The sequence below is a fragment of the Equus caballus genome, chromosome 22, assembly GCF_041296265.1.
Source record: "Equus caballus isolate H_3958 breed thoroughbred chromosome 22, TB-T2T, whole genome shotgun sequence".
Taxonomy (NCBI): Eukaryota; Metazoa; Chordata; class Mammalia; order Perissodactyla; family Equidae; genus Equus; species Equus caballus.
Genome location: NC_091705.1, coordinates 29,938,802 through 29,965,620, shown reverse-complemented (window position 1 = coordinate 29,965,620; position 26,819 = coordinate 29,938,802). Strand labels below are relative to the sequence as shown.

General features: G+C 46.6%; 1 protein-coding gene across 1 annotated transcript; it reads right to left on the bottom strand.

Annotated features, from left to right (window-relative positions):
- Nucleotides 1-183: 183 nt before the first annotated feature.
- Nucleotides 184-22,560, bottom strand: ACTR5 (actin related protein 5). Its single transcript, XM_001916591.6, has 9 exons — nucleotides 21,847-22,560; nucleotides 20,208-20,437; nucleotides 17,425-17,594; nucleotides 13,633-13,850; nucleotides 12,769-12,951; nucleotides 7,114-7,230; nucleotides 6,243-6,382; nucleotides 5,512-5,644; nucleotides 184-806 (listed from the first exon to the last, which is right to left on the bottom strand). The coding sequence occupies exons 1-9, from the start codon at nucleotides 22,243-22,245 to the stop codon at nucleotides 555-557; spliced, it is 1,842 nt and encodes a 613-aa protein (XP_001916626.3). The 5' UTR covers nucleotides 22,246-22,560; the 3' UTR covers nucleotides 184-554.
- Between the last annotated feature and the right edge of the window lie 4,259 nt (nucleotides 22,561-26,819).

Below are 26,819 nucleotides of genomic sequence, written 5' to 3'. Positions count from 1 at the left end.
TTTCCTTATGTGTAAGAGGAAATAATAGGAGGAGGGGAGTATTTCCAGCTCCTGAGATTTCGTGGGTGATTGCTTTTGTTACATAAACAGTACCTTTTTCATGTATTTATGTGAAAGACCTCCACCTGCTGGGCATTCACATAATTTCTGAATAAAGTGAGAAGAATATCTACACTGATAATATAAATCTTAAAGGATTTTTTCTTTTAAAGAATGGAGTCAAAATTCAGTAAGGAACAAGCCTTGTGCCTTTTGTACACCTCTGTCCTCCACTCTGTCTTCATTTACTGGTGAAGAAAGTGGATGCCACAGCTTTCCCATGGTTCAACAAAGATGCCAGAAGGCCACTTAAAGTTTCTTCACTGCAGAAGCCCCCAAATGAACACAGTTCTAAAGGGTAACTCCCAGTGTCCCTAACTGTTCTCCCCAGGAGAAATCCATCTTGCAGCCCAATGTCACCGGCAGACTCAGGGCGGACACAGCTAGCACAGTCACTGTCCTGCCACACTGGCCGATGGGGCCCAAGGGCCCTGGAGGGGACCCCTCCGTTACGCCTACTCGCCAGCACCGCCTCCACTGGCCCCCGAGCCTTTGCCAGATGCCGGGGCTTCTGAGGAGCGAGAAGCCTGCTTGGGCAGGCGGATGGGGACGTAGATGTTGGAAGCGCAGTGCTCCTTGAAGTACTCTCCTCCTTTTTCTTCATACTCTTTCCTGGTGATCCAGACTTCACTGTCCTCGAGGTGGTCCAAGGCCCAGTCACGAGCACCGTACCAGGCGTCCAGCACAGGGTTAGAGGCAAGCTGAACCTGAAACACAAAGAGAACGTTCACCAGAAGGACTCCCCCCACCAGGCTCGAGGAGGGAACGGTCAGCAGGCCCAGCTACAGCACCAGCCCACACCCCCATTTTATCCCCAGAAACACACAGAAGAGGGCCCCGACTAATTCCAAGACAGTGCAGGACTATCTCTGCACCCCCACACAAAGCTGAGCTGAAACACCCCCCGATTCTCCAAAAGAGCCCGAGAATGCAAAGCACACCAGACTGGACCCCAGAGAATAAACGCTGTCAGCTGTTTTCTGTTTTCTGTGAGGAAGTTCTCCCTGAGCTAACATCCATTGCCAATCCTCTTCTTTTTTTGCTTGAGGAAGATTAGCCCTGAGCTAACATCTGTGCCAATCGTCTTTTACTTTTTACGTGGGATGCCTCCACAGCATGGCTGATGAATGGAGTAGGTTTGCACCCAGGATCTGAAGTCGTGAACGCAGGGCCGCCGAAGCAGAGTGCACGGAACTTTAACCACTCGGCCACAAGGCCAGCCTGTCAGCTTTTTTATGAACACAAGACCTGGACTCTGGGTCAGAGAGGGACCAGGTGCCCCGCCTCCTGCTCCAATGCTGTCATCCCCAAGCTGTCTGATGAGAGGGGAAGCAGAGCTGGCACTCGATCTGGGGGAAAGGCCTTCCTGGCCCCGAGCCCCTCTCTGCGAGCAGAGGGAGGCAGATGCTGATGCGAGGCAGCTCTGGCCATGGTGGCAAACGAGCCTCAGGAGGAATGAGAGCTGAGAGGACTACCTGGGGCGTTCTCCATGAGGCTCCCCAGGCTCCATTTCCACTGCTCACTACCGGAGCGAGGCTGAGGCCAGCAGCGCTGTGCGTGCCCCTCAGCCAAGCTTCACGAGCATTCGGGGAGGACTCTCTGTAGTTCAAATCAGGCTCCCTGTTTTCTGTTTTCAAATCAGGCTGCCTGACTTCCCCGCTCCCTCTCACCTCCCTCTACCCCCAGAGGAGTTACAGCTTGGAATGGTGGTTTCAGAACTGTCTGAAGTAAAGAGCAGGCGACACAAAGCAGAATCAGCATGCACAGAGGGAGTAGGATGAAGCAGATAAACCCACGAGTTCAAGAGACTGACCGCCTGGGCTGATACAGGCAAGGGACTTGTGAGAAGGGATCATCAACAAAACTGGGATAGCAGGAAACCCTGGTGCTCTGGCTTAGAAAGAGTCAGTGAGAGAATGGGTGGAAGGCACTTGATATACTCCTGGCCCAGGGTAAGTGTTCAGTAAATGGCGGCTATCATTATTACCAGTAAAAACTGCAGTAAGATATGTGGAATATAACAATGGAATACTATACAACCATAAAAAGGATGCTTTGGAAATGTACCTACTGATATAGAAAAACTACCGCAATAATTTGAAAAGTAAAAAAAAATACAGGTTACAAAATAAGCTATAAACAATCTCTCTTTTTGGTTAAAATCATACACGTGAGAAAAAAATGACCTGAAAGTATATATACAATGTTGCTCACAGTGGCTGAACTACAATCATTTTTTTTCCATCTTCATTTTGGTTTGTTTAAATTGATATTTTAGTAATGTGTTTAAATGTTTTGTTGTTTAAATAAGAAAAAACAACAGAAACAATTTTTTGAAGAAAGTGTGTAAAAGTTGTGCACATCTTAGGGCCTCAGATGGTTCATGTTTGAGCCACTGCTGTATACATCATCTAAAATTCGAACATCAGGGGCTAATTATAGCATGACACACACTCAATACATCAGCAATGTGACAAGGAGCAGGAAAGGTGGAAGAGACGGAAGCTGGGGCTCTGCCACATGAGCCGGAAACAGCTAAGACAGAGCCGGGAAGAGAGACCCAGCAGCAGCATTTCTACAACCAATGCTCACAAAGTAATTCATGGGAAAGGCTTGGGATTATCAACAAATAGATCTAGAAAGTCCTATAGCTCTGTTCTCAATGCTGTCGTCACAAGTCAACACCACAAGCGTGCACCCATGCTCATCCTGAGGCTCCGGGGCTGCTGATCCCTCCTGTGCTCCTCCCACCCCTCCCACGGCCTCTTTCTTAACCTCCTTCACGGGCGCCCCCATCCTCCAACTGCCTTTAATCGCTGGGGTTATTTAGGCTTAGGCGTGGCCTCCGCTTACTCTTCCAAACCGCACCCACGGGCACATTTCTGCTGGGGGACCCCAGTGGACCCTTCCGCCTTCTCCCACTCGCTCATCAGCTAGCCATGACTCAGCTCTTCCTGGGTCTCCCACCAGAAACCACTCAGCCACAGGACTCCTTATCCTCCCCCTCAAGCCTACTCTTCCTCTCCTATTTCCAGTGAATGTCATATTTATCCAACCAGATGCCCAACCTAGGCCTGGGGAGTTGTCTTAGGGCCCACTGCTCTGCTCCAATCCAATCTATGACCCAGTTCTGACCATTTTACTCCCTTACTCTCTCACACCGATGCCCTCTTTCCTCTCTCTCTGCCACTGCCTTCAGGTTTCTCGTGTAGCTGCCAAGCAACACTGTGCCAAGGGCTTGGAACACAACAACTCACAAGACAGGCAGGCCCTTCCCTAATGGAGGCAGGTCTAGTAAGGAATGTTGCTAAGGATACGGAAGGCTTCTGGGGGACGTGACGACTCAGCCAGCCCTGAGGGAGCTGGGAAGAGTAGTCCATGCAAAGAGCAAGCCCCGAGGCAAGAAAACATGGCATATTTGGGAAAGGAAGAGTACACTGGCTGAAGTACAGGGAGGAGGGGGCAGTGATGAGATAATGAGGAATAAGGGAGAGTTACCCAAGGTCAGAGCTCAAGAGACCTTTCTAGTACACCGTGGTGAGTGCTGAGGAGTGAGGACTTCATCCTAAAGGCCGGGGAGCTGCCCCCAACTGCTCTCTTGCTTCCAGTATTTCTCCTATACTCCATTTTCCACACCAGCGTCAAAAATATCTTCCTAAAGTGCAAACTGGATCACATGATTCCCCAGCTTAGACTCCGTCCTGGTCCTGCACAGCCTAAGGATAACAACCGCTGGGCAGAAAGCGTTATTCTAGCAGGCCTGATGCTACTCCTTAGGAAGGCCTGCTTACGAGGCTGGTCCTCAGCTGGCATCTGGGAACTGAGATCTCAGGAGGGTTGCCCCCATTAACTGACAGAAGTGGTTCCCTGCGCTTGTTTGAGCAAACAATGTGGTTTATCCTGAACACCTGCTTCCTTCTGTGAGCCTGGAATGTAGGTATGTGCCAGGTCGGGGAGCCCACATGATCAGCCCCAATAAAAACCCTGGGCACTGAATCTCCAACAAGCTTCCCTGGTTGGCAACATGTCACATGTGCTGTGACAACTCGCTGCTGAGCATCAAGCACGTCCTGTGCAACTCTGCTGGGAGAGCACTCTGGAAGCTCCCACCTGGCTGCCCCCAGACTTCGCCTCACGCACCTTTTTTCTTTACTGATTTTGCTTTGTCTCCTTTCAAATCAGAGTCATGAGTATGATTACATGCTGAGTCCTAGTGAACCATGGAACCTGGGCTGGTCCTAGGGACCCCCAACACAACAGCTAACGTGTGAGTGCTTATTCTGTGCAGCCCTGTGCTGAGCACTTGCTGTGCACTAGCACACTGAATCCTGGTAACAGGCGCCATGATTATGCCCTTCATACCACTGAGAAAACTGAGGCAAAATTCAGTAATGGCGGTGACGGAGTCAGGACCACAGCTCAGAGACCACACCCTGAATGTAGGATACATCACGCAGCATCGGGGATCCAGGTGAAGCCTCTCAGCAGGACACACAGGCTCTGCATCATGCGGGCCCTGCTGACCTCTCCACGGCACCCCTCCACTCCTCTTCAACAACCATAAGCTCCAGCCACACTCACCTACTGCTCATTCCCCGCCAACAAGCTTTCGGCTCTTGAGCCTTTGCTCATGCTAGGCCCTGTGTGGAATGCTCTTTCCATCCCACCCCACTCCACACTGCCTAGACAACAAACACCTCCTCATCCTTACGAGATGCAGTTCCATGGAGCCTTTCCTGACCTCCAAGACTGACAGGTGAGGTGCCCATGCCTGCAGGCCCATCATGCTCCAGATTACCACGGCCTATTTACTTGACTGCTGACCCCACAGACAGCAAGTTCCTTGCAGTCAGGGGCTACGTCTAGGACATCTCAGTATCCCCAAAGTGCCTGGTCCACTATGGGAGCTCAGACCGTGTTTCCTGGTGAGCAGGGATTCAGTGGATAAATAATGGGGCATCCACACCATACAGTTATAAAAACATAATATGTTAGAAGAAGGACGACATGGGAAATGTTCATGACAGGTTAAGGAAATTCAGGTTACAAGGCAATCTACAAGCTTATGTGTAGAAAATCTGAAAGAAAAGCTTTCCCTGTAGAGTAAGGACTGTGTGAAAAGAATGACTTCTCATTGTACACCTTTTTGTAGTCTCTGAATTTTATTATATGCATGTCTTCCTTTTTCAATTAAAAAAAGAAAACAGAAATATATGAGATATGATTCCCATTCTGCTTGAAAAATTCAATATAGATTAAAGACCAGAAGGAAAGCCATTAAAATGTTAACAGTGGGTATCTCTGGAGAATGGAGCAATAAAGTAATTTTTCTCACACTGAATTACTTTTGCAATCAGAAAACAAATAATCAACGCTATTTTCAAAACAGCTGGTTACATGAATTATCAGTACCTGAAAAGAAGACTGAAAGGGTCTCATCTCCAACAGCTCCTTTTCGATTCTAACCTTCATCCCTGGATACATCATGTTCCCGCCAGTGAGGAAAACGTTCTGAACCAGCATTTCCTGAACGTCCTTTGGGTACCTAGGAGAGAAACGATTCCTTCTGGTATACTGCCTCCAACTTGAATATTAGACAAGAATGCAGAGGTGGAAATGCAAGCTTTCAGTACAAAATAGAAAACAGGTACACAAAAAGTGTTAAAAAACCTTCCCCTTTTCCTTTGTGTCTTGTGAAAACTCACACGGCAGGAAAATGCCTGTATAAACGGGAGGGGAGAGGCACGTTCTTATAAAAATGCAAACTCAATAAAATGTCTGCAAGGAGGGGAAAAAACTGATAGGTTCTGCATATTTTTAGGGTGATTTAGAATCACTAGTCTTCAATAACGTGAAGGCTTATATGAAAGCCAATGCACATACATTATCATGTTGCTCACACTTAAAAGAAATTCTTAGAGCTCCTCAAGTCAACTGAGTATTTACATGTTCAGAAAAGAATGACAGAGCCCCAACTCTGTGCCAGGCCTGGCGAGAGATAAAGAAGACTATCTGGCACAGCGAGTCAAGGAAAAGGAGCGAGAGGACAGATTTCCAAATGCCCAACCACCAGATCTACCAACCAACGCAAAATCTGAGGAACCGGTTCAGGAAAACAGGAGGAAAAGAAGGTCCCGTCTCACCTGTCCAGAATGTACTGAAGGGTCTCTGCTATCCCAGCCTGCTCTTCTCCTATGAGCGACGGCTGGAAGATAATTTCCGGAGCTCGAATTCTTTCTGTCCCAACAAACAGCTGATGATACGCTGCCAAGTTAAACACGGGCTTTAAAAACCCAAGGTTTAGAAGATATTTTTAGGCCATAATGACAAACATCCCAGTTCCCTCAAACCGCATTTCTTATTCCAATATAGCTTCTGTCCTTCGTACATGCCAGAGTAACCTCTCCCCAACACTCCTGATTTGATACTTCCATTTTCTACCTTTTTTCCAACCTCTGAACCATAAGTAACTACAAATTTGCATCATGAAATGGTCCCTGTGTTGCAGGGAACAGGACTTCGTGAAGAGCAGCAACCGAAAGGCCAGTAGTGGAAGACCAGTCTCCCACCCAATGCCTTGCTCAGCAGCCCTGTCCCCACGGCCAAGAAAGCTTTCTCCCAGGCGTGTCTCAGACCCAGGCTGGTCTACCTGGTTGCCATTGTAATGACAGAAACGTAGACCCAAATGAGCATTAAGCATAATGACACTGGCTTAAATTTAAAGGAAACCACTAAAGCTGGTCTTCAGGTCTCAAGTCCACAATTACTTGCCCAAACGTTTCCAGCAAGAAGAGTGTTTCTCACAGATCCACAGGTGTTGGTGCTGGAACCCCAATCAATCACTGGGAAAAAACCCTGACTTCGGATCTTTCAAATACTGGTACCCCCCTTCCTAGAAAATACAACTGGGATTTGTTTTTTTCTAATATTCCTAAAGGAGCAGACTAGACCAAACTAGTCATTTACGTCAACAGCCTTAAAGCATAAGCAGGGCCTGGGCTACAGGAGTCCAACCTGGACAGTGGTGACTGGCTTCTCCACTTCGGGCGTCTCCTCTGAAAACAAGGGTTCGAAATCATTGATGCTTTCCACATCTTCTAGAGATGGCTCCAGCTGCTCCAGGTCAGGGGTCTAAGGACAGAAGAAGCAACACAAAACACGGCTCCTGTAACTCCAATGAGCCTTAGGCCTATTAGTTCAGTGTCATGAAAAAGAACTGGGATCTCGCCCAACGTCCTGAAAGTTTAAAAAAACTATGAAAAATTTTCTAAGCCATTAAAAAAAAACCATGCATGACCACAGGATTAAAAGACTAAACAGAACAGGCTGTGCTCTTCCCCCTACCTTTCCCTCTCAGACAAGCTCATCAACGCCCCCCTCCTCTCTGGAGCCTCTGATGGGGCCAGCTCAAGCCCGGGGTCCAGCGGGCCACCTGTGTCGGCCACACCACCACACAGAGGACTCCACGCGAGAGGGTAATAGCTGGCGTCCTACAAAGTGGCTCAGGCTACCAGCAAAATTAAATAACCTCTTAATGATTAATAAACATACGTGCCAACACCAATGGGCTGATTAATTAGCTGACCAATTAGCCCCTTGACAGCAGGTCCACCGGGCTGAGGACATGACTAAAAGCTCCAAGGTGGCAGAAGGCTTCCTATCTGTGGAGCCCTGCAGAACAGGCTTTCCTTGTCAACAACAATGAACCTGGTGGGAGCGAGCAAGCTGGCACCATTCCCTCAGCAGAGGGCTTAGGGCACATCTAAATTTTGACCTGGACAAAAGAAGTTGAGTGGTGGGGTGGAGGGTGGTGGTTCTGGATGACATCGTCAGCCATCTGTCCTTTTGCCATGTGAAAGGCAGATGAGTTCTACCTTCTGGATTCAAAGGGGAGAAGTTACAGGAAGAAATATTCCATTGCAGCCCATGGGAGAATGTTCTACCGACAACAGCTGTGGTGGAAAGGACTGTCTTACGGGATGGAATCTTGGGAAGATTCAAGCAGACTCAACATCAACAGCCAAGCAGGCCTGCGAGAAGACCCTATGCCGAGTGTGTCCTCTGAGCCTCTCTTTGCTCTCAGAACCTATGAAGTATGTAAATCACCAATAGAATCCAGAGCTTGTGAATAGACTTCTCTAGAACCTATTCATATAGGCTGCAAAGGTAAACTAGCATTCAAACTCACTCTTAAAATAAGGCAACACCCCTCAATGTTTGCTCTTGGCTACTCTCTCTCGGGGAGCTCCCTCCTGGAAGCCGTGCTGGGAAGCCCAAGGCACATGGAGAGGCCATGTGCAAGTGCTCAGGTCAACAGTCCCTGCTGAGTCCAGTTCCCAGTGGTCCAAGTCTTCCCAGCAGCGGCCCAGGCATCATGGAGCACAGAGCCCCGCCATACTGTCTGAACTCCTGGCCCATCAAATTCACGAGCACAATATGCCACTAAGTGTGGGGTGGTTTTCACACAGCAACAGATGGGTACAATGTGCTTCGAGGCGGGCAGGAGTGGAGAACGCCCCAGACTGCTACCAGGCAATCCTTCAGTTCCTCTTCGGCTTCCTTCTGCTTTCCCCACAGCAGCTGTCTGAGAGCTTTCCCTCCACTCTTCTCTGCAGCCCCCCTTCTAATCCCCACCCAGCGGTCCTAAGCAGATCACCTCTGGGGCTTCAAAGTACCAACTTACCTATGCATTCTCTATTCCACCTCCTGATCTTTGTTCTAGTCCCTTCTTCCTTCCTTGTCTCAAAGGATGAGAACTATCCTAGGTCAAGCCCACCACCCATGTTCTTAAAACTCTCCCGTCAACTTTTCTGGTTTCTCTCTTTTCTGACTGCTCTGTTTCAATCTTTCTCTGGCTTTTCCCCTGCCACCTAACCCCTAAGTGGTGGCCGTCCCCACATATTCTCTTCTCACTCCTCATGTGATTCTAGGTCCTTCCACAGCTTGGTCCTGGAAAGTTCCACCTGATGCCCCCCAGAGACTTTAAAGATAAGGTGCTCAGAACCCAGCTCATGACCTTGGTCACTGCCCTCCACCCACTACCTTTCAGTACAGCCTCAGTGTGACCAGGGTGAATCTGGAACCAGACTGCTTGTGTCTGACTCTCAGCGACACTACCTCTAGCTGTGCAAGTTTGAGCAAATTCCTTCACTCCCCTGAATTTCAGTCTCCTTATCTATAAAATGGGAATGATGACAGTACTTACTGAACTGCGGAAACTCATCAAGACAACACTTGCAGAAGTGCTCAGCACGGGGTCTGGCACATCACATGTCCTATTATCATCAGTAATGCCGCTCTTGTCACTTCTCCCCTAAATGGCACCAAGATCTTTGGACCCTGACATTTACATCTCCTCCTCCGCCCTCCATTCCCGTGGCTACTGACAAATCCCAGGTCCCATCTGCTCTCTTCTGGACTACTACCTTTCGATCCTGTCTTCCCACCTCCAGTCTTGCCTCTCCCTAAACCCATCATCCTAACTGCCACCAGCTATTTCCCTAAAATAAACTCTCCTTGCTCAGCATACTCTGAAGGTTCTGTCTGAAGGATCACATCCAGGCTGACTGATAAGGATCTTTATAGGCCGGCCCTTGCCTCCCTTCCCCCTTCATCTCCCACACGCGACTAAACAAATGTGCATGCTCCCTGCACATGTGGTTCTTCCATCTAAAACGTCCTTCCCTCCTCGTGAAATCAATAATCAATTAATAATCAATTAATTCAGGGCCCAGCTCAAATATCCCAATCCTTTCTCAAAACTCCACCTGCAGTCTGCCGCCCCCCACCCCACCCCCACAGCCGCCCCCACACCTGATAAGCTTTACTGCCGTCAGGTCAGTATGGTTCCATAGCTCTGTTTTTTGGAGGTCCTGAGGAGGGCAGGCACTGTATCCCAACCGCCTCTGTACCGCTAGTCCCCGGCATCCCACGCCTAGCACCGAGCGCTGGGCCCCTGGGACAGCCCCTCAAACTTCCGTGGAATAGAGAAGCTTCTAAAATGTTTGGTTTTCAAAAGACTTCTTTAGCTGCAACAAAAATAACATCTTTCACCTTCATCTTGCTATACTGAAAAGCATGTCACCTTAAAAATAAGATACCTTCTTAGCTTCACTAAAAATGATAAAAAGATATTTTACTTATCCCAATTCATATGATTCACAGAGAGAAAGTAAGTTAGTAATTATAACGCAGACAAGGGGCATCGGCAGAGAACATATTTCTCTACCCCGGCTGGCTTCTCGCCCTCCAGGGTTCGCCAGGGTCTCCATGTGTATTGCGCAGCACTCAGGAACACAAATATGACTGTTCTTTTGGAACCGAACAGAACAACGGTTTGCCAAAGCACATCAGAGAAGACGCAGCATGGTTCCCTGGAACAGTCTTGAGCAGCATAAGCACAAGCAGAGGCCGGCTCCCATCTTGGCTAGTCAGGCAAGGGGACTTTCTATGTTTGGCTCATGGTGTTTTACAACAAATGACGCTGCTCCAAAACTGTGTCCTCCTCCTCCCCCGCCATGCCACGCTTGTAGCGATGGAAAGGCAGCATCTTCCAGTTCCAGTACTCCATTAGGAATGCCGACAAAGCCTACTCCCTTACCACATCCTCATCGCAACACCTGCAGCACAGCCAGGGCTGAAATGGACTGGTCTGTAGGAAAAATGGATTTTAGAAAACACTCTAAGATAAAAATTTCGCTGGATTAATTCACTTCAGCAATTACTGCCTGGATGGCATTTCAATTTGAATATTAGTCCGCATAAATCTATTCTTTCCACTCTGAATGGATTATATTGTTGGAAAATACTACAAACACGTCCTGAAAGGTAGAACTGGCCAGCCAACGCCGTGGTCAAATTTATGCCATGAACGTTACCGTAATTGACTTTAACCACTATCACATTCAGCAAATGCTGACTGACCCTCAGAACTCTGGGGACAGATCATTTCATCACATTTGTTGTATGTAGAGAAATCTTTTCAAGTCCAACATTTCAAAATCCCCCAGAGCCCAGAGAGATGTGAACAGTATCCTCAGAGCACAGAACAAAGTAGGAGCTTAATAAGCATCTGCTGAATGGAGGAGTGGCTGAATCACGGCATGTAATAAATGGAGAAAAATGAACAAAAAAGGAAAACTAGTTCCCCAACTGCTCAGGAATCATATTTCACAGTCGTTTGGTTTTTTCTTTTTAAATCTGAAATCCCTCCCGTGCTTGTGGCTTGTCACACACGTCTGGGATAAAGATGCTGATGTCCTGTTGACAGACATGTTAAGCATGATAAAAACTAAATATGGATGAATAAACAGCAAAGATGATATGGATCTGGATCCCACTAAACAGCTCAAAGCTGAAACACAGACCTGAAAACTGGGAGAAGCAAACTAGAAAAGGCACACGAGTTCTACTGAAGTTGATCTGGGATGCTGTAGGAGAGGAAGATGGGAGAAAAGGCGCCTTCTACCCAAGATCTCAGTGATCCAGCACGCTGTATCTAGGAAGCCTGACTCAGGATCTGCTCTGTCAAACATGCACGCGCATGGCCCGCTGCTTTTCACGTGCAGTCTACAGCCCGTCAGAGAGAGGTGGAGAAAGCAAGGCCGAGCTGGAACTGGAGAGCGGGCCTCCAGCTGAGAGATGGTCACTGCAGAAGCAGGCTTCCTGCTGAGCCAAGGAGAGCTCTGAAGGCACTGGCAAGCACCACACTGGATTGTCCCACACAACTGCTTCTTTCTACAAGTAGAGGTTTTAGAATTTAAAGAAAGTTGACTTGAAAACAAAAAACCAATAAGCTGATGAGTTAATCCTGCCCTAGAAGTGTCCCAAGGCAATGACCAAGCTCCTTTGTTTTAGAACTCTAGAGATGACAAATTCAGGAACAATGCGTATACTAATTAACGCTTTTTTCCAGTGCTAAAGATGGGAGAGCCAACCCAGTGACTTCTGGCCAAAGCATGACCCGCAGACAGCTCCTTCACCATGCAGGGCCCAGGGCAAGGGTGGGGAGTACCCATGGCCCTTTCTCAGCCCTGCCACCTGCCCTTTTGGCCACATCAACACTTCTTAACAGTCCACTGGCAGGGAAATAAAAAGGAGAGAGAGAGGAGATCAAAGAGCTTATTCAAGAGTTAGTTTTAGTAACTAACAAAAGGCTGACCTTAAATCAACCTACAAATACGTTAATGAGCATGTCTACTAGTTGCTGTAAAAAAATCATCAACTATGTATGAAGCACGATCCCTGTCCTTAGGGAACATCAAGATGGAAAGGAAGTAACAACATTTTTAATAAAACATCAGAAGAAAGTTAAAGAGAGTGTATGACTAACTGCCAAACAACCATCAGAGGGGCAAGTTTAGGTTCAAGATGGGGCCACATGATTGCTGTGTATATGTTCTTCCTACTCTACACGCACACTTCCCCCTCCTGGGGGGCCAGGGGTCCACAGGGTGAAATCCCTCAGGTGAGAACTTCAGTTGGCACAAGGTCAGTGCTATCACTGTCCCTGCCCCCGTGCCCATGGACATCACCCACCACACTGCTCTCTTCCCCGAGCCTGGTCACAGCCCCTTTGATGTCAGCCCTCTCAAAACACTCCTCTCGCCCTCAGGAACGGCTGTGCACTCTAAATGACCACATGGGACCTCCCTCCAAGGCCCTCAGTACCTCTGGTTTGCTGTCCACCACATCCACCTCCAGGTTGACTTCTGCTTGAAGGATCTTCTGCTTCGCTTGCTCCACTGCAGAGCTGAGCTTTTGGATGTAGGACTGCAGCTCCTCCGGGGAGTCCATGTTCAGCTCTATGAGAGCTTTGTGAAACTGATCCATCTGGCCATCCTCTAGAAGTTCCTGAAACCAGAGCAGTCAGAATTCATCCCCAAAGGCATCAGTGCAATCGCAAACAGGAAGGAGAGAGAAGTAGCTAAGTCTAACAGAGAAAAACTACACAGCTCCCTAGCCTGCCCCTCCACAAAATCACACCTCCACCAGTTACGCACCGCCGGCCTGCTCCCCTGCCGTCTCTAGGCTGCCATCGTACCATGGTTTCTGCACCACCTGATCAGGCAACACTAATCTATGGTGACAGACTTCAGAAACGTTGTCACCTTTCGGAGGAAGAGATGTGAAAGTCACTAAGAGGAGACTGAGGGCGGCTCTGGGGATGCTGGGGATGCTCTATTTCTTGATCTGGATGGCGGATACACAGCGGGTTTCACGTTGTGAAAATCCATCAAGCTACACACTTAAGATTTGTGCACTTTGCAGCACTTAAGTTAGGAAGTTAAAAATAAAATAAAGGAGACTATAAGGCCAAAACAAATCAATAAAGCCAGAGCCCACAGCTCTTGCAGAAATACCTGCTGTTATACCATTCTCAATACTGATGATCCCCCCAGACTCCTTCTTGACCCCAAGGGTGACCTAGACGGTCAATGCATCTCACGGTTGAGGAAGAACATACAGGAAGAAACTTTTCTGGGACTGCCCTGTTGAGTCAGGCTGGGGCCCCATCCCGGGACCTGCTCTGACCTGCACATAGAGCAGTCTGTCCAGCCGCTCCTGATCGAGCTGCAGCTTCTCCTCGCGCCGACGGGCGTTGAGCTCCTGCAGCCGCCGCAGTTGCTGCTGCCGCCTCTCCTGCTTCTCCTCGGAGGTCAGAGTGCTGCCGAGGAGCTTGCTGGAAAATGGGAGCTGCATCTTGTGGACGTTGTTTTCATAATAATCAGGGCACCGCCATTTCTGCAGTTCTTCCAAGAAATAATTTTGGAAGTTATGAAACGGAAACCCCATGAGCACAGAAATTAGATGGTCAATAGCAGGGTTCCAGATCTGGGTAGATGGAGAACGCACACTCCACCCGGTCTCTGATCAATCACCCAGTCAACGAAATGCAGCTATAAAACCTGGACACCAAGCCACAGACCTCTTCTGAAAGAACTACTAAATAAAGAGCTTCAGACAGAAACACACCAGAAGGAAATCTGGAACGTCGGGAATGAAGGAAGAGCAACAGAAATGATGGAAATCTGGTTAAACGTAATAGACCAACCTCCTCTTAAGTTCTTTAAAATGTTTGACAATTGAAAGTAAAAACCATAACAATGTCTGATGGGTTTCCAACGTAAGTAGATGTGATCCCTAAGACAACTCCAACATAAAGGAGGAAGGATAAGGGAGCCTCCGGAACGCGAAGATCCCCACACTCCACTTGCGCAGGAGAAAGTAAAAGAGCGAGCAGCAGACTGCAGCAGACTTCTAGGGAGACCGTGAAGGTCTGTGTACTGGAATCTCTGGAGCAACCACTAACACCATCACACAGAGAGGGACAGGAGAAAACAACAGATAAATTAACATGGAACACCAAAGGGAAATTTTAAATGTTCAAATAACCCAAAAGAGGGCGAGAGGGAAACAGCAACAACAAAGAGAAGGAACAAGAGAGAACAAATAACAAAATGGCGGCCCTAAAGCCAAACATATGACTAATTAAATTAATTTTAAATGGTCTTAACATACCAATTAAAAGACAGAGACTGACAGAATGAATTAAAAAAAAAAGTCCAAAGCCCCAACTATTAAGAAATTCCCTTTGAATACAATGATAGAGGTAGATTAAAAATGAAAGGCTGGAAAGACCTACCACGCAAGCACCAATCAAGGGTGAGAGGCTTCATTAATGTCCATGCAGACTTCAAAGCAAACTGCACAAGATGAAAAGGGACGCTAGAGAATGACAAAAGGTCAGTTTGCCAAGAAGACATAAGATGCCTAAATACGTACCTAACAAAAGAGCTTCAAATACTTGAAAGCGAAAACTGACAGAAATGAAAGGAGAAATAGGAAAATTCGCAATTATCCCTCAAGACTTCAACACTGTTCATAATCAGCAGAGCTAGCGGACGTAGAATGAACAGGGCATAGAGCTGAGCACCACCATCAGCCAAAGGGGCCTAAGTGACATCACAGAACGCTCCGCCCAACAACAGCGGAGCACACATTCTTTTCAAGTGTATATGGAACATTCGCCAAAGCAGACTAAACCGGGGTCATAAAACAAACCTTCACAAGTTTAACTGATATCAGACAAAGGAAGTTCTTTGACCATAATGGAACTAAACTAGAAATAAGTCACAGAAAGATAACAGGAAAATCTCCAAACACTTGAATATAAAACCACACATTTCTTGGGTTGGCCCTTGGCCTAGTGGTTAAGTTCAGCATGCTTGGTTTCAATGGCCCAGGTTTGGTTCCCAGGCATGGACCTACACCACTTGCCAGCCATGCTGTGGCAGCAACCCACATATAAAATAGAGGAACATTGGCACAGATGTTAGCTCAGGGACAATCTTCCTCAGAATCTCCTCCCGCACCAAAAAACAAAACAAAAAAGGGGAAAACAACACATTTCTAAATAATCAATGTCTCAAAAAAGAAGTCTTGAGGGAAATCATAAAATATTTGAACTCAATAAAAATGAAAATATAACACCAAAACCTGTGGAATGTAGATGTCACAGCATTAAATGCTTATATTAAAAATAAGAATGGTCGGGGCTGGCCCCGTGGCCGAGTGGTTAAGTTCGCGTGCTCCGCTGCAGGCGGCCCAGTGTTTAGTTGGTTCGAATCCTGGGCACGGACATGGCACTGCTCATCAAACCACACTGAGGCAGCGTCCCACACACCACAACTAGAAGAACCCACAACGAAGAATATACAACTATGTACCCGGGGCCTTTGGGGAGAAAAAGGAAAAAATAAAATCTTTAAAAAAAAAAAATTAAAAAAATAAGAATGGTCTCATAATAGTCTAAGCTTCTATCTTAAGAAACTAGAAAACAAGAGGAAAATAAACCTAAAGTAGAAGGAAGGAAATAATAAAAAGAAGAAAACAATGAGATTACCTGTCTATTAAAGAAACTAAATTCATAGTTAAAAGCTTTCAGAAAAAGAAATCCCCAGGTTCAAATGGGTCCACTAGATCAAACATTTAAGAAAATAATATCAATTATTTACACAATCTCTTCCAGAAGGTTCAAGAAGAGGGAACACTTTCCAGCTCAATTAACAAGACCACTATCACCCTGATACCAAAAGCAGACAGACAATACAAGAAAACTACAGATAATATCCCTCATGAATATAGATCAAAAAACCCCATAAAATATTACCAAATTGAATCCAACAACATATAAAAAAACGTACACATGAACAAGTAGGGTTTACCACCCAAAAATCAAGGCTAGCTCACTATTCACAAAGTAATCATTATAATCTCCCATATGAACAGTCCAACACAGAAACACTGTAGGATCACATCAATTGAAGAAAAAGCATTTCACAAAATTCAAAATACACTCACAATAAAAATGCTCAGCAAAACCAGGAACAGAAGGGAATTTCCTCAACTTGATAAAGGGCAGCTGCAAAAACCTCCAGCTAACATCATATACTTAATAGTGTAAGATTAAATGCTTCCCCCCACCACCCCAAGATCAGGAACTGGGAACAAAGCAAGGATGCTCACTCTTACCACTCTATTCAACACTGTACTGGAAGTCTGAGCCAGTGAAATAAGGCAAGAAAAAGAAATAGAAGGCAAACAGATTGGAAAGGAAGAAATAAAACTGTCTCTATGCCTACACAGAAGTTCCCAAGGAATCTAAAAAAACTAGAACTAATAAGTTTAGCAAGGTCACAGGATACAAGATCAATATGTAAAAATTGATTGCATTTCTATACACCAGCAATGAGTAAGTGGAAACCGAAATGAAAAAAACAAAGAAAGAAATACTTAGGCATAAGTCTAACAGAACATGTATTAAATCTATATGCTGAAAACTACAAAATGCTGATGAAAGAAATCAATAAAGACCTAGATAAATGGAAAGACACACTATGTTCATGGATTGGAACACTTAACATAGCAAAAAATGTCAGTTCTCCCCAATCTAGATTTAGTATTATATCTGGATTTATATTTAGAATATTGTTTTATAGCCAATCTTATCTATAGATTTAACGTACTTTCAATCGAAATCCCAAGAGAACTTTTTTGTAAGATATGGACAAGCTGATCCTAACATTTATACTGAAAGGACAAGGAATCAGAACAGCCAAAACAATTTGGAAAAAGAACCTACACATGTAATTTATCAGTTTATTGAATAGTTTGCTAAGAAAGTATATATCAAAAGGGGAAGGGGATGCTAAAAAGTAATTAACAGTAAAAAATTGAGCAAAAGAGTCATCCTGGGAACAATTTAAAGACTACCCCAAAGGAAGACAACATCCAAAAGCTGCAAGCAAACATCCTCTTCATTACCTTCCACGTAATCCTCAGCTATGTAGCTGTGCTCATGCAGGATCTCCTCCATGCGGCTGAGAGTGATGGCTGCCAGGTGCCCAGGATACTTCAGCTGGAGGAGACGCTGGAGGTAGCCAGCTGCTTGGCTTCCTCCCAGATTGATGCGTTTGCAGTTTTTAGCATCTAACCTACAACCAAGGAATGGAAAACAGCATTGAAATTTTTGGCAACATGGAGAAGAGACTATGGAGCATCTTGGGGGGATAAAGGATAATTTAATGTAGATGAACAAGGAAGAAACAGACCAGCTAGGGGAACATAAAACCTTACAGCAGGAAGGGACTTTCAAGTCCCCTGGTCCCATCTCTTACCCAGTGCAGGAATTCCTAGTCCACATCCAGACAGACACATGGCGATCTAATTTCTAACGAGAGTCTCAGAAGGAAACAATGTTCAATGGGAAGAACATGCACTCTGAAGTCAGACCCTTATGTGACTCACCATGCATTTCTCAAACTGTAGTCCTGGGACCAAGAATTCTAGAATTAGCTGGGGGAGTTGTTAAACATGCTAATTCCCAGGACTCATTTGCTCTGGGGTGGGCCTGGAAATCTTCATTTTAACAAGCTTTCCAGGAAACTCTAGTGTAGGCCAGATTTTGAGAACCTCACTCCTAGACACTCGACTTCTACTGACACAAACACACTAAGTAACCACACACATAGTGGCTTGCTGTAATCTAAGAGTAGCAGGTCCCTTTCACATGCACTGAAGGGGAAGAAAACCAATGTAACCTTACATCTTAATGTAAGAAAGTTAGCAAAGAATTAGGAACTTGCTGTGTATATTGAAATATCACTGCTATATCACACCTCACCAGCAGATGCCAGCACAGAACAGGATATGCTCCTATCTGATCATTTCTTAGCTTTCATGTAAAATAATTTCCTCTCAATATAATATAAAAATAACATAATGTTATTATTATTCTTTTTTTTTGGTGAGGAAGATTGGCCCTGAGCTAACATCTGTTGCCAACTTCCTCTTTTTGCTTGAGGAAGACTGTTGCTGAGCTAACATCCATGCCAATCTTCCTCTATTTTGTATGTGGGATGCTGCTACAGCATGGCTTGATAAGCAGTGTGCAGGTCCACATCTGGATCCAAACCTGCAAACCCTGGGCCACCAAAGCGGAGCACACGAACCTAACCACTATGCCACCAGGCCAGCCCCAGACATAATGTTATTTTTAATTTCTGCATATTCTATTTACATAAAACAGAAAACTGCACATCAGGAGTGTCTGGTAATGTCTAAGAATTAATTTTTTCTTCATAAATTTTTGTAGAAACTTCAAGAGAAATTACCACTATGGGTCTCAATAAATTCAATGTCATTTATTTTGACTTAAACACTCAGACTGCTTTACAGTTTAAAAAGTGCCATCACCCACATTGTCTCATTTCATCCTCAGGGTAACCCTGAGAAATCGCTTCTTGTCAATTTTACATGTTAGGAAACTAAGTGAAGAGGTTAAGTACCTCATCCTTAGCAGGGCCGCAAACCCAGGCACTCAACTCCAAAACCGGGGCTCCTTTCCCTACTTACACACCCTCCTTACGCAGTGAGAAAGCTTCTCAGGAGAGCACAGTGCTGGCCTAGTCTTTCTTTTTTCTTTTTTGAGGAAGATTAGCCCTGAGCTAACTGCTGCCAATCCTCCTCTTTTTCCTGAGGAAGCCTGGCCCTGAGCTAACATCGGTGCCCATCTTCCTCTATTTTATATGTGGGATGCCTACCACAGCATGGCTTGCCAAGTGGTGCCATGTCCGCACCTGGGATCTGAACTGGCGAACCCCAGGCCACAGAAGCAGAACGTGCGAACTTAACCGCTGCGCCATAGGGCCAGCCCCTGGCCTAGTCTCTTATGAGACAACAAAAGCCCAACTATAAAATCAGAACAGATTTTAAACACGACAGAAATTACCTTCACTTTACATTCAACTCAGAAATATTTAATAACTACCTATTATGTGCCAAGCACTTTTATCTGAAAAGAAAGGTCTAAATGATCATGATTAAAGAGCTTTAAATAAAAAAATAATCTCTTAATAAAAAAGTGACTCCAGAACCTTGAGGGTATTATGCTAAATGAAGTCAGACAGAGAAAGACAAACACGATATGATTTTACTCATATGTGGAAGATAAACACACACATAAATAAGGAGAACAGATCGGTGGTTACCAGTAGAGAAGGGGTTGGGGGAGGGTGAAAGGAGTAAAGAGGCACATGTGTATGGTGACAGATAGAAACTAGACTATTGGCAGTGAACATGATGCAGTCTATACAGAAAGTGAAATAGAATAATGTACACCTGACATTTGCACAATGTTGTAAGTCATTATCTCTTCAATAAAATAATGTTTTTTTAAAAAGTGACTTCAGAACACAAAGATGATCTAAATTAAACTTAATCAAATAATTTACTCAAAACATTTTTATTGAGCACCTACCACCAGCAGGTAGTATTAGCTATCTTACCATAAATCAGAAGCATAGAATTCTAGAATTATGGATCTGGACCTCAGAGACCATCTACCCCAACTCAGTCCAGGAGGTTACAAAGGATAGAAGGTGAAGTGACCTGCCAGAGTCACACAGTAAGGTGGGTCAGAGCTCAGCCCAGAGGCCACTGCGTGGTCCAGTCCTTGCTCCTTCCACTCCACATCTAAAGCAAGCACCCAATAAATGTTTCCTGAATGCTTCTCAAAACAGCACTCAAACACCGTAAGTGAAACTCACCTCCCTTCTAAGATGGGTAAAATGTGTGTACACTGGTACCCAGATGAAATGATGAGGCCACTGGAAGTCAAGTTCTTTGGCTTATTGTGGTAGAAGCTGAAGAGGCTGTCTATTCCGTAGGCAACCTTAGGAATCCCGTAGCACTCAAAAAGAAGCTCGGACATCATTTGTCGGGAATACAGGGGGTTGCACACGGCTTCTGTCAAAACTATGGGATGATCAACACAGCCCTACTTTGAAAGAAAAGAGTAAATGGGTGGTGATAAAAGAATACTCTTTTTAAAGCATAAAAGAAACCAAAATCCTTACTGCAAAGGCTGAATTCGCTTTTGGTCTCCAATCAAAAAGCTGATCAGAAACAACCCTAAAACATTCAGCTCATCTACTGGAAGTTGTTCTGGAAAATACGAAAGTGGGTCGATCGAAGGCTATGAAGTCAAGCCCATACAAAGTGTCAGCATATCACACTGGCTCCATCTTCGAACATCTCCAGAATCTGCCTGCCTCTTACCACATGCTCCCATCCCCACCTCACCTAAGTCACTGTCACCCCTCACCTAACAGCAAGAGCCTCCTAACTAGTCTCCCTATTGCTACCCTGTGACACACACCAGTCTGTTCTCCATTCAGCAGCTATGGCGATCCTTCTGAAACATGTTACATCCCTTCTCTGTTCAACACCCTGCAATGGCTCCCCATTTCGCTCAGAGTAAAAGCCGTGAGGCATGTGACTTGCCCCCTCACTACCTCTCTGACTTCCTCTTCCACTCACCACTCTTCCCCTCACTCTGGCAGCCCTCAATTAAGATTAGGGCACACTCCTGCCTCAGGGCCTTTTCACTGGCTGTTCCCTCTCTCTGGAATACTATTCCCTCAGTCAGTCATATGCCTTGCTCCCTCAGTCATCTCCTTTGTTCTTGCTCATACATCATCTTCTCCCAAAGTCCTACCCTGATCATCTTACAAAAAAATGTAACCCTCTCCTCTCCTTCTATCATGACATAGAATCTACTACGTAATTCTATTGTTTATTGTCTGCCTTTTCATACTAGAATGTGTTTCCATACCAGCTCCATAAGTACAGGAAAAGATTTACTTCTTTGGTGAGGAAGATTGTCGCTGAGCTAACATCTGTGCCCATCTTTCTCTATTTTGTATGCGGGATGCTGCCACAGCATGGCTTGATGAGCGTGCAGGTAGGTCTGTGCCAGGGATCTGAACCCCCCAACCCGGGCGGCCCATGCAGTGTGCGTGAACGTAACCACTTGGCCACGGGGCCAGCCCCATAAGTAGAGGAAATTTTGTGTCACATTCACGAATGTATTCCAAATGCCTAGAAAAGTGCCTGACACGGAGTAGGTGCTCAATACACATTTGTCAATAAGTGAAATTATTAACAAACACGCACAATATGTCCGAATGTGTGCTCCAAGACAAAAGGGGCGTTGTTTTGTTCGCTGCTATACCCTAAGCCCCTAGCACAGGGCTTACACACGTTAGGCACTAAATATTTGATCGACTGAATGAATGAATGACTAAACAATCAGAGCTCCCGGATTGACTATTCTCCCTTGGAGAGCGGAGTGAGCGGAGACACGACCTGACCCCTCCCCTCCCGCCCAACCCACCCGCCCTTCACCTGCGAGGAGACACCCAGGTGCTGGAAACTGTAGTCAAGCAGCAGCTCCTGCAGCTCCAGGTTGACCGGCACGTTGCGGTCGAAGGGCGAGCGCAGCATCCAGCGCAGCGGCTCCAGGCTGCCCAGCGCGTTGCCCACCTGCGGGCCCGCCCCTCCGCGAGCCCCGCCCCGCCCGCGGGCGCACACGGCGCGAAACTGCAGGCGCGGCTCGGGGCCCGGGTCTGGCCCGGGGCACGCCCAGCCGGCACGGGCCTGGAACGACCCATTGTCCAGCACCAGCGGCACCGGCAGTGGTCCGTGTGCCACAGGGCCCGCCTCCAGCACCGGATCCGGCGCGGCGCGGAAGTCGCGGAACGGGAACACGTTAGCTGCCGGCCCGGCCACACTGGCCGCCGCCATTTTGGAGCGCGCGCGCTGGCCCCGCCCCTCGCCGCAGCGTCCGCCCAGACGGCAAGAAGCCCCGCCCTTCGCCGCAGCGTCCGCCCAGACGGCAAGATGCCCCGCCCCTCGCCGCGGCGCCCGCCCAGACGGCAAGAAGCCCCGCCCCGACGCGTTCCAGGGGGGCGCTCCAAGCCTCCTCCCCTCGCTAAGTACCGCCAGCCAATCCACCTGACTCGCCCCTCGTGGCCCAGGCCGCCTTGGGGACCGCTAGGCCCTGGCTATCTTGGCCGCGAAGTCTTTCCCCTGCTTAACCTGGCCCTCAACACCTGATCTGACCACGCCCCTTCTCTCCAGCCGGGACGCCGGGCGATTAAGCCCCGCCCTGAATGCGTAGTACCCTCAAGCCCCACCCCTCCCTGGGCTCTAGAGACGGGCACTGTGCTCGGCGGAGCCCCGCCTTCTCGCCTGGCCACGCCCTATTTCCGGCTAACTCACCTTCAGCCGCCCTTGGCTCCGCCTCCACGTGGGTACGTCGCTCTTACCCTTGCTGTCAAGCAAACTCTGGGGTGCTAACAGTGCTCAATTTATTGACCAGGGAGCTCGCTATGCAGGCGTGCTGACTTTGTGAAAATTCATCAAGCTGTCTGCTTATGATTTGTGCACTTTTTTGTATGCATGTTATATTTTATAATACAATATAAAGTTTAAAAGATATATGTTTATTAACTCCCGCAGACTGTGCCCTCTCACTGAGACTTCAAACGCCAAGAAAAGGACTGCTAATTGTTCCTCAATATGTATATTCTTTCTTCCTTTTAGTGGTATAACTCCCACGTATGGTCTTCTAGCTTGATGTGATCATGTGACTAAGTTCTGGCCAATGGGGATAGGAATGGAGGTGATGTGGCACCCTCTCTCCCAGTTTTAGCTCTAAAAGGATTGGGCACGCTCTCCTCTGCCCATTTCCCCCTTTCCCCCAACTAAGGGGATAACAAGAATTAGAGCAGCTGCCTTGACTCTACCCGCCCAGCTCTGGAACACTTTGAAAGATAAAAGCAAATTAATTATAAAAGGTAGCTCTAAATAAACATCCTTAGCAAGAGATGAGACCCCAAACCTTTAGGAACTTCTGTGAACACTTCCAGGCCAGACTGGGAGCCCCCCTAGTGGTAAAATCAGATTAAAAGTGTTGCCTTCCAACACAAGCCCGTTGTCTCAGACATCGGAAGGTAGCCATCATTAAGCTAAGAAAGCAGGGACAAAGAATGCAGACACCAGTAAATATTAGTGAATGTAAGTTTAAGAACTATATCTATGTGTATTAACATGGAAAAATCTCCCAAGATATATTTTTAAAAGATGTAAGTGAAGGCATTACAGTGTATAATGAACTCCCTTTAAGAAAGTGGGAGGGGACGAATATATGTTTTTGCTTGTATTTTCATGCAGATAGACAAGACACTAATATAACGGTTTACCTGTAAAGAGAGGGGATGAAGTGGGTGGGTCAGATGTCGGAGATATTTTCACTGCATGCCTTTTCATACTTTTGTTTTTTCAACCATGTGAATGTATTATCTTTTGAGGAAAAAATAAGCTCTATGTATAGGTGAGGTAGATTGGATTATTGTTGTCAGTTCTTCACTCCTTTGTTATAGGATTATACATCCAGACCATCTTCTGTGTTACTTTGTAGGCCCTCTCACTGTAGACAGAGATATTGGACTTGGTCATGTGATTTGCTTTTAGCCAATGGACAATTAACCAAATGTGATCTGAGCCGAGGCTTTAAATGTGCTTTGTGGTTTAGACGACCCTCTTGCACTCCTGCTGTTAGTCATGAGAAGAACATGCCCCGAGTCTAAAGAGGATGAGAGGACACATGGAGCAAACCCAAACCCAAACTGTGGCCCGGAGCCAAGTCCATCTGACCTGCAACCTACAGCTGAACTGCCCCACCGACCTGTGAGCAAGAAAAGTGTTTGTTCTTGTAATCCACTGAAATGCTGCAGTTGCTGTGCAGCATTATTGCAGGAGAAAACTCACTAATAGACTAGAAAAATGCTGTCCCGTGGTGTTTTCTGCCTTGATAGAAATTTTCTACAATCTGCAATATCTTATGCAGTAGCCACTAACCACATGTGGCCACTGAGCACTTGAAATGTAAGTAGTGCAAATGAGGAACTGAATTTTTAGTTTTATTTAATTTTAATTTATCCTTCATTTAAATAACCATATGTGGCTATTAGCTATTCTGTTGGATAATGTAGTACCAGACAAATTCTATGGCTGTGATTATTTGCCCATGGAAATTACTAGAAGAAAATAGATCAGAAGCCCACTGTATCTGTTTCCTAGTTCTGCCATAGCAAAGTACCACAAACTAGAATGGCTGAAAACAACAGAAATTTATCTTCTCATAGTCCTAGATGCTAGAAGTCAAAAATCAAGGGTCAGCAATTCCATGCTCTCTCTGAAGGCTCTCGGGGAGAATCTGTTCCCTGCCTTTCTCTTAGCTTCTGGTGTTGCCAGCAATCCTTGGCTTTTAGACACATCACTCCATTCTCTGCCTCCATTGTCAAGCGGCATTCTCCCTGTGTGTGTGTCCCTCTGTATCTCTTTTCTTATAAGGACACCAGTCATATTGGATTAAGGACCCACCCTATTTCAGTATGACCTCATCCTTACTAATTACATCTGTATATCTGCAACAACCCTATTTCCAAATAAGATCACATTTGAGAGGATCATATTGCCAAGAAAACACAAGCCTGGACTCCAAAATTCTGTATGTATTTGGCCCCTGACATAACCCTAGGATCCCAAACCTGCACCAAGAGGAAGCTGGGTGTGAAAGCTGTGCAACCCTGAACAGGGGATACCCTCCAAGATACTCAGGAGGATAATGGATAAGAGGGACCACTCAAAGGGAAATGTCAAGAGCCGATGAGAAGAATGGACAAGGGAGCTCTCCCCAGAAAGGAGAAGCAGAGAGCTCTGAGAAATTACTCCACTGCCAAGACAGAGAATCCATAAGTTCCTGCCCAGCACGATTTGAACATTGCTATAAACCAGTGACTGCTGTGTGGGGAGCTTTAAAAAGTACTGATGCCCAGGTCCCACCCTGAGATTCTGATTTCATCATATGGGGTGAGGCCTGGACATGGGGAGCCTTAGAATCTCCCCACACGATTCTATTAGAAAGCAAAGTCGAGAATTGGCGCTTCAGGGCCTTGGAACTCCAAGTGTGCTTTGCAGCCCAGCAGCCTCGGCATCACTGGGGAACTTGTTAGAAAGGCAGACTCTCCAACCCCACTGAGACCTAGTGATTCAGGAACGTGCATTTTAACAAAATCCCCAGGTGATTCACAGCATGGACCAGGTCCTCTTCCCAGCTCTGATTTTTATGTAAGAAGGAAATACAATTTCTATTTTGTTTAAGCCACTCGCACGTTGGTCTCTGTCCTAACATACACAGATTTAGGTGATCAGGTGATGCACACACTTTTGTTCCTGAGGGAGTCTGCATGGCAGGACCCAAGTTAATGGAGCCATCAGAAAACTGTTCCAAGGAAACCATGTGCCACCCAGTCAGCCTGGCATGGCCAGGATGATGTGACGGGGACCAGCATCAAATTGAGCTATTGAGCTGTTGAGCTGTGACTCATGGTGGCTGACCAAAGCCTTGTGCTCAGCCTGGCTCAGGGTTCCTTGGGCCAACTGCCAGGGAAAAGGAAGAGATATCATGTAGCCAAGGAGACAAGCATCAGATTCAGGCCAGAGGCAAAGAATTTAGCACAGGGTCTCCAGATTCTGCCAGCCCACTGATAGGATCACTGGACATAGGGCATGCTGTGGCCTTTTAGTAATGTTGCTGACACAGCCTGAGATGGTCTGCCCTACATCATCTGCCTCTAGAATCCTACTCATTCTTCAAGACCCAGATCACGTGTCACCTTGGTCTTCCTTCACTGGGGGACAGAGCAGAGTGTCCCATAAGGTGCTTGCCAAGGGGCAGGTTCCCTTCACCACAGGTGAGTGAGAGCCTTGGTTGGTGAGAATGTGGTGGGTAAGTTAGCGCTGTGTCCTCCACTCAGCCCTCGGGATAAGGCATTTGCTCCAGCTGAGATCCCTGCTAAAATGACAAAGCCCAAAAGAGAAAAATAGGTAATAGGGTCTGGGAGATTAGCAGCCCTTTCAAGAATTTCACAAGGGCTCAGGCAGCTTCTAGATTTGTGGCTCCTTCCCCTGACACATGTCCTCCATCCCTTAGATTTATCTGGTCTTGGGAAAAGAGAGTTCAGTCCAGATCAACACTTTAGTTGAGGGTCCTCTTGATCCTCAACTAAAATCAGGAGTCCCTTGAGCTTGAGATTTGGGCCAAAGGACATTGTTCTCATTTAATCTCCAAGACCCACCCCAAGGTCCCTGTAGCAGATCCCGTTGGAGCTCTGCCTATATTCTCCTAGATACTCCCAGGGCCCATGCACACCGCCTCACTGGCTTCTCACTGTAAGCACCTGCAGCTCGCTGTATGAGGGCTGTCTCTGGCTGCAGGAACATGCTGGGGTTGGCACAGGGCAGCCTGGAAA